At 51.9% G+C, this 7,824-nt stretch overlaps 1 protein-coding gene across 1 annotated transcript; it reads right to left on the minus strand.

The window, feature by feature from the left end:
• On the minus strand, nt 1-7,030 carry GUCA1A (guanylate cyclase activator 1A). Its single transcript, XM_080367707.1, has 4 exons — nt 4,791-7,030; nt 2,728-2,877; nt 2,081-2,171; nt 1-1,691 (listed from the first exon to the last, which is right to left on the minus strand). Exons 1-4 carry the CDS (start codon nt 4,986-4,988, stop codon nt 1,531-1,533), a joined length of 600 nt encoding a protein of 199 aa, XP_080223833.1. The 5' UTR covers nt 4,989-7,030; the 3' UTR covers nt 1-1,530.
• Between the last annotated feature and the right edge of the window lie 794 nt (nt 7,031-7,824).

The following is a 7,824-nucleotide window of genomic DNA, read 5'->3' on the forward strand; positions in this document are numbered from 1 at the left end:
TAATGTTGTAAAATACCTTTATTAGTTCACTGTAACACTGGAAGTACAAAAGCTTCCAGGTAAAACACAAAAAATTAAAAAGATACACAGGAAAGATGGTCAGAAAGTTGCTTATGAATTGCAAGTATTCAGTGCTAAGTAACAAGTCTTTCAGCTGGACAAGAAATCCTTCCTGGTGTCCTGTATTGCCTCACTGCACCTGAAACTTGCTCCCATCAGATGAGGAACCTCCTCTCCAGGAGCAGCTGAGGCACAGCCCCCGCTGGGTGTGGGGACAGAGGGTGGGGGGGGGCAAGGCTACTGCTGCCGCAGCCTCCCTTGTGCGTATGCTGGCTCCTGGGCACGGCCCCTGCTCGTGGCACCAGCAGGTGAGATTGCTGTGCCCAGGATGCTGTATTAAGAGGTGACTGGGTTTAATTCCACAGGGGATGGTACTTGAGCCCACTGTGCTGTGGGGGTGATGGTACCCATTGCCTGCTCAGGAATACTCAGGTACTTGTGGCCACTCGTGGCACGGACACTGTGCCTAGCCCGTCTCCAGCAGCGCACCCCTCTGAACTCCATGCAGGCGATTTGCTGCTGCTGCTGCCGTTAAAACCACCTGATGCTCGAGCGTGCCACAGAGTGTTACTGACAGGAGAGTTTGTCATAGAGGTGATAAGACAGGCAGGAATATTCCTACAAACATCAAAACTTTTCCCTCTCAGGTTACTGCCATTGCAGCCCTTCCAGATATTTCAAGGAGAAACATGCCCCTGAAGTTCAGATGGTTGTTATAAAAGGCACCATTCTATGTTTTGAATGCTTTTAAACAAAGAAAATCCACTGCATTCACCACTCCCCTTTTTCTAGCTCATAGATGTTTTTACCTTAATTATCACTAACAATTGCTAACAGAATAACAAATCAAAGACGGAATGACCAAAACCGCTGATCTTGTGCTCTGGAAATATATATGGGAAGAGAAGGTTCAGGTCTGCTGTTGAGGTCCTTTGGGGATCCCTTCTCACGGGGGCCAGGTGCCAGGCAGCCCTGCGGTTCGTCCCCCACAGACGCTGGTGTTGGCCACTGCCTTGGTGTGAGATTTGAGGTTCCCTTGGTGTGTTATCTAACTGCATCGCCTGGTGCCGCTCCCCCTTCCCGGGGGGGATGAGACTCTACCCCCGCTCAGCAGCAATATCCAGAGCGCCCGGGCCAGCAAAGGGCCCCGTTGGCAGCCCGGGGGTGGCTGTGGGCTTCCAGCGTGACGAGCAGCTGTCGCAGCACCCTCTCCTCACAGCAGCCTTCCCCTCACCGGCTGGCGCAGCGGGGCCAGGCTGGGCCAGGCAGTCCCGGTGGGCCCCAGGCTCCCCACACCATCTGCCAGGGCAGCAGCGCCTTCGGAGCAGATCCTGGTCCCTGTGCTAGCGGGGGAATCTACCGCGGTCGCACCGGTGCTGGGACAGCTCACTGGCTGCCACCACCGCAACCCGAGTTGTTTGAGTAATGTGAGGGGGGAAAGGTAGAGATGCAGGGAAGCATCCCGGGAGCCTACTGGGCAGGCTCCGCTGCCTGCTCCGGCTCGTGCGGGTTCTTCCCGTCGTTCTGGATCAACTGGACAATGTGTGTCAGGTCCAGGCTGCGGGTGAGGATCTCGAGCAGCACTTCGTCCTTTTGCACGCCCTCCATGAACTCCTCCAGGGAGAGCTCGCCTGCGAGAGCACGTGCAGAAAAGGTCCGTTAAATCCTGCAGCCTTTCTCCCCCCGCCGCCGCCTCGGAGCAGCCCCCCAGCAGTGGCACCGACTATAAAACGGGACCTTTCCTGAGGGCTTGGGTCTGTGTGTCGTACTCCCCGAACCCCATCACAGCTAAACCCCGTGCAGATCCCCGCCGGCATGGCGAGGGGCAGTTTGCAGCGTCCCCTCGGGCTGGCTGCAGCCCACGGAGCGGCTGGGGAGCCAACCCTTCACAGGGAGCTGCTCTCTGCTGGCTCTCCCCCTGCCCTGGTGTTTTGGGACATCCAGCATCTGGAATTGCGCTGGCCGACTGAACTGGGGAAGGTGGAAGCAGTATTTGGCATTGCGTAAGAAAGTTCCTCACCGTCTCCGTTTATATCAATTTTGTCGAACACCATGTTTGTGAATTCCTCAGCTGTCATCGATTCATTGCACCGGTTGATAGCTCGAATAGCCTGGAGGGAAAGAAGGACACAGAGGACAATTACTGAGCGTTGCATAGGTTTGGGTGTCCATCGGCACAAGTGGCTGAGTGACTGCACATGAGAAGCCAAACTTTTTTGCAGGCAGTTAGGTTCTAAAGGGAGTAAGTCCTTTCTAAAAATCTGGAGATCAAAATAACTTTAAAGGGCAATCAATGCATTAAGAGATTAAGTGGGCATACTGAGATAAACCAGGAGCTGTTCACCTCTGAAAATCCTTAGATTAAATTCAAGTGCTTATCTCAGCCCGGGTTTCAGTGGACGTGGTTAAGCAGTGTGCAAAGAGACAAGGGGTTGCTGCGTGTCGGAGCGTGCAGGTGCCCGTGGAGGGTGTTCAAGACAGGTCTGGCCAGGGCAGCCAGCCTGGCAGGAGCACCAGCGGGGGACGAGCAGCTGGTTGGGCCAGAGCCTGCTAATTGTACCAGGGAGCTGACTTTTGGGTTGGAATACCCTTGTTACAACCTTCTTAGCCACCTGTGACTGATGACGGTTGTCCGTGATAGAAACGGGAAAAGCTGAGCCCACTCACTTTGAAGATGTTCAGCAATTCTCCCCGGTCAATGCAGCCATTCCCGTCCACATCGTAGAGCTTGAAATACCACCGCAGCTTCTGATCCACCTTCCCTTTCAGGACCAGACTCAGAGCTGCCACGTACTCCATAAAATCTATGTAGCCATCCTGAAAGCAGAAGGTTAGAAGCTAGGTGAGATGAAAAGCAAAGAGTCAGGCAGTAAGTGATTTTCCCGGTGTCACTTTTGGAAGTCCCTGCTGGAAGACCTCAGCGTGTGGCCACCACCCTGAGAGCAGGGGCTGGGGGAGCAGCAAGGCTCCGGCACAGGTCCCCGTGTGCCCACCAGTTAAAACCAATGCACCATACGGTGAGGGCTCCATGTGAATCTGTGCAGAGCCGTGACATGCTGGTAACAAACCGACTGGTGTGTGCACCCGGCTTGGGGACTGGCAAGGCCTCGAAAGCGAGCCTGTGCTAAGGAAATCGCTTTATGCAAAGCAGTGGTAATTGAGCGGTCAAAGAGGAGCAGGCTTATGCAGATGAACCCTGATGGTTAGGTATCTGAAGGATTACCTAACCTTACCCTGGCTGCACACACCTATAGCTCTTTGCTGCAAAAGGGTCTCACATGCAGACCCCTGGGAGAGGAGTGAGCTACGGAGTTACCCCAGCATGTTGCTGACATCTCAGGCCGGGCAGGCGCTGCTCTGTCCCTCTGCCATTTGTGCGTCTGCTTCACGTTTGATCACGTCAAAAGCACAAACAGTTTAATCTTTGACTTTCCTCCTAAGTGTTTGCTCACCACCAGCTCACGCCACAGCATTAAGAGATGTTCGGCTGGACCCGCAGACAGCTCTCCAGCCAGGTTACCAACGCAAAGCTGCCGGGGTGAGCTCACGTGCCAAAAACCTGCCCCCAGACGTTGCCCCATGACCTTCACAGCCTGTAGGAAGCCTGCTGAAGTGCCTAGTGCCTCCACACAGCGCGTCGATGGCACACACCATGAAGGCACAAAGCACTTTGGAGGACAATGGGACCTGCTACAAACCACAAACAGCCTTCGTTAGAGAATGAACCAGTCTTGTCAATGAACAGAGCCACCGGAGCATGGAGCCGGTTCAAGAAGAGATCATCTGCTTCATCCCACTGCTGCGGGAGCCAGATTAGGTATAAATAGCTCCTGAGCCCCCGCCAGCAGGATTTCCTGCACACCAATTCCCTCTTCAGGCAGGGCCAAGGCACAAGCAAGACACCTAAGGGATTTAGGACCAGAACTGTCTTATTTTTGGTGGGATTAAGCCCACTAAACCCTTCGGATTGTCATAAAATAAATTTCTCATCTCACGAGGTGCAATTTCAAATCATTTGCAAGTAAAGGAGGATGTTGTTTCCTCTCGGAGACACAGCATCCATCTGCTTCACTGGCTCGGCTCCTGAGCTGGGCAAACCGTCCTCCCAAAGGTGTGCAGGTGCTCCGGGACTGCCCTGCTCCAGGGCTCCGGCTCAGCGACAGCCTGGGGTGCAAAGCCTCTCCGCAGGGAGCAAGGGACCTGAGCTCCTTATCATGTGGGACTGAGCACATGTAATAAAATCAATGAAACTGTAATCCGGTTATAATTTAAAACAATAGAAAAACAAACCCACGCTGTTCTGTAAACCATAGCTCATGCCACGCTGCATGGCTCGGGAACTCACTGTTTCTGCATGAATGCAGCGCTTGTTCTCACGCTGCTTGCTTGTTCTTTGCTGTCACAACATTCGATATTTAAGGATTAAAGGGCACTTCATTTTAAAGGGATCACAGACTACCAGATAAACCCCCCACTATTTCAACAATTTTAAACCAAAAGGAAAACATAAATTCTGAAAGAAGTCTATATTCTCCCAGAGCAGTCGGCAGGTGAGGAGGTTTTGCTGACATTTTTTGCCTTACATAACTTTTACAATCTAGAGCATCAGACCATATGTACTTACATACACATCTGTATTGCACACACACAAATACACCGCACACCATCACACGCAGGGAGCAGAGCACAGCCGATCCCTGCACGGGCTAAGTGGGAAGGACAATATTTACCTTGTTAAAGTCAAATGTCTCAAACATTTGCTCAACATATTTGTTCGCTGATGGACTCAGGTTCTTCAAGCCAAAAAACTGTTTGAACTCATACAGGGTGAGCTGGCCAGACGGACACTCCGTCATGAACTTCTTGTACCACTGGTGGCACTCGGTAGTGCTCAGCTCCTCCACGGCTTTCCCGTCCATGTTCCCCATCTCCACACCAAGTGCTGGTCACTTTGCAGCCAAAAATGGATGTTTTCTGAAAGTCAAGGGCTTGCTTTTAAATTCTGCTTCTTGCCTTTAAAGTCCAAATGTCCCTAAGCACTGCAGGGATGACAGTATGGGGAAAAACCAGACTGCTTGGCGCGTGGGCTGTACCACTTCAGTGGTGGTGGTGATGGATGAAGAAGACACCTCTCCCCAGGAAAACCCAAAAGCACAGGACCCTCCTTGGACATGCGGGTGGCATTTAAGCACCCAGCAAATCCCTCCCCGGCCAATGAGGCTCAGGAGGGTGATGGGCTCCTGCCAGGCATTAAGAGCTCAGGGTTAAAATAGAAAGGCGGTAAAATGGGAATCTTGCAGATTACAGGCCCAGCAGGAGATTATGAGGGTGGAATTTTCTCCGTGATGATGTAATCTCCTAATCCACTTCATTTATGATTTTGTGTGGGGTCACACGAGCGGTAACTTTTGCATCAAAATCAGAGTAATAAGAAAGAAAGAAAAAAACCACTGGGAAGGTGCTGTGCCGTGTTACTGTCTCTTCGGTGCCCCGCAGCCCGCGGCGGCTGGCGGGTTGCCAGACGGGCTGTCAGCTTGAGCCTGAAATTCAGGGAGGGGGAAGTGCCGTTGCAGCTCCTACAAGAGATGCTCTGAGGGTAAATTTGGTGTGCTGAGACAAACATAGAAACATAATTGCTTTGAATGGTAAAGCTTTAAGTGCTTTAAATGAAGACACCGGATGCTACGGTGACCCTCTCCCGGGGCAGCTCCCTCCCCTCCCAGCGGCTGGGTCCCCGTGTTCCGTCTCTCTGGTCCTGCCAGCTGAGTGTTTCTTCCACGGAATCTCCCCACTTGTGGCACGTCTCCGGAGCGTGTCCTGGCTGCTGCATTACCAGCACTCTGCTGACACCAGTGGGGTTGAATTCACAGCTTTGATTTTCATTTATGATGAATTACCATGAAAAATTCTCCATGTAAACATGACCAAAACTAATGTTGTTTTACTCTGACGCGCAGCATTCAGAGGAGGACTGGGAGATAAAAAAGTATATCCTCAGGGAGCAGCATGGGCCAGCTCCTCCACTAGAAATGAAATAAATGTGACTACCGGATCTCCACCCAGAGATCCTGACCCAGAACACTTACTTTTTTATATCTGGCAACTTTAAGACAAAGTACCCAACTTTTACGTGTCGCAGCGCTCGGTATTGCTTCTGCACTGAAGCAAATTAGAAATAGCTCTGCTAGAGCAAGCGGTCACACAAGTGTAGAACAGTTAGGAAAAAGGAAGTAGACTGAGGAGCGCTAATTGGATGTGCTAATCCTGCACTCACCGGCAGCAGCAGGGCCAGGTCCCCACCGTGTACAGCACCTGTGAGCAAGGTGAGCCTTCAGCGGGTGCCCTGGGCTCTGAGCCACCCACTACAGGGGGCACGGCTGGGGTAGGCCCTCCTGAAGCACACAGAGGGGTTGCGATATTGAGGCATTCATTACTAGCACAAAGGTTGCATATTAAATGTGGATACAGGCTCGCCAGCTGTTTCAAGAAGTACTTGCTGAAGGTGCATCCTGTTCTCCAGAACGGGCAATGCAAAAGCTGAGCCGTTTAACGCTGACTGCTGGAGAAGAGCTGCAGGGATGTGCCACCCCAACTCCAGCTCCCATCACTAGCTCGTTTCTGAGTGCCACAAATGAGACGTGTTTTTCCATTCACTAAGAACAATACTTTGCCTGTGTTTAGGAAAGCCTAGTGAGAGAAGATGTCCTTTCAAAGACGGAGCAGAATTTAGGCTCTGCCGAAGAAGCTGGCAAAACCTTCCCAGGTTTTGCAGCGCGTGCTGAGGCCAGGCTCGTGCAGACAAGCCTGGCTGGGTGGCCACCCATGCAGTGCTGTGCGCTGCTGACACCCAGTGCCTCTGTGTAAGCAGTTGGCAATAAATGACAGGACAAGTCAGACCAGGTTTTTAGAACAAAATCAACACTGTGTGTTTTTCTGGGGAGCAGTGACACAGCCTCACCACCCATTGCTCGGCTCACATGCTCGCTGCGGTCCTGACTCGGACACTCAGTGGGAAGCTGAAGTCACAGTGGTCACTGGTTTCATTGCTTGGGCTTTATGGCTCTCGCCTACGGCTTTGTGCCCACAAATGGGTCTCCATTTCACAATGTTTGCACTCGAGACATCCATCACCTTCCTGGTGTGATCGGTGTTGCAGCAGTAGCGGTACCCGCAGGTTGGTTTCTGTGCAGTGTAGAAGGGGCTGTACGAGTTGGAGCAACTTGGTTTGTAGAAGAGAAACTCGAAGAAGTTGGGCTGTCGGCCCCCGCAATGGGCAACAAAAGGAATGAAGTGAGTGGCCAAAGGCTGGTCCTGGTGGTGATGTGCTGGACACTGCTGGCTCGTTGGGATGGGCGGCATGTGGGAAACCTCCTGCATTGCTTTGGTCTCCTCCATTCCCTTTGGTCTCTTGCGGTCTTTGCCAGGGGCTTCTGGTGTTTTAGTCACCTGTGGAGCAAAAGAGCCAGACAAATGCATTGCAATTGCCCCCCACACTTTGCCATCGTTATCAGTGCTTAAGGCCCCGACCCAAGAGTTGCGTACTGGTGACCAGAAAGCAGCAAACCTGGAGAGTTAGGGAGCGCCAGCCTGCCTGCACTTGCTGCAGGGGCAGTTAATACACAGTATAAATGCTGAGAAGTCAGGGGTTTACATTTTTTTTAGCTAAAAAAATTAAGATGGTGTTACTTAAAGAGAAAGTGAGTTTAAAATCAAATGATGTACTGGAAATATGGAAACTATTTAGTGACAATACATACTGAAGGA

The sequence above is a fragment of the Falco punctatus genome, assembly GCF_963210335.1.
Source record: "Falco punctatus genome assembly, chromosome: 17".
NCBI lineage: Eukaryota > Metazoa > Chordata > Aves > Falconiformes > Falconidae > Falco > Falco punctatus.

Excerpts from the sequence above, each read along its gene's own strand:
- GUCA1A (XM_080367707.1), bottom strand. The coding sequence starts at position 4,988 with ATGGGGAACATGGACGGGAAAGCCGTGGAGGAGCTGAGCACTACCGAG. Across the intron at positions 2,878-4,790 it reads AGACATTTGACTTTAACAAG|GATGGCTACATAGATTTTAT; the intron begins GTAAATATTGTC and ends TTCTGCTTTCAG. Across the intron at positions 2,172-2,727 it reads AATTGCTGAACATCTTCAAA|GCTATTCGAGCTATCAACCG; the intron begins GTGAGTGGGCTC and ends CTTTCCCTCCAG.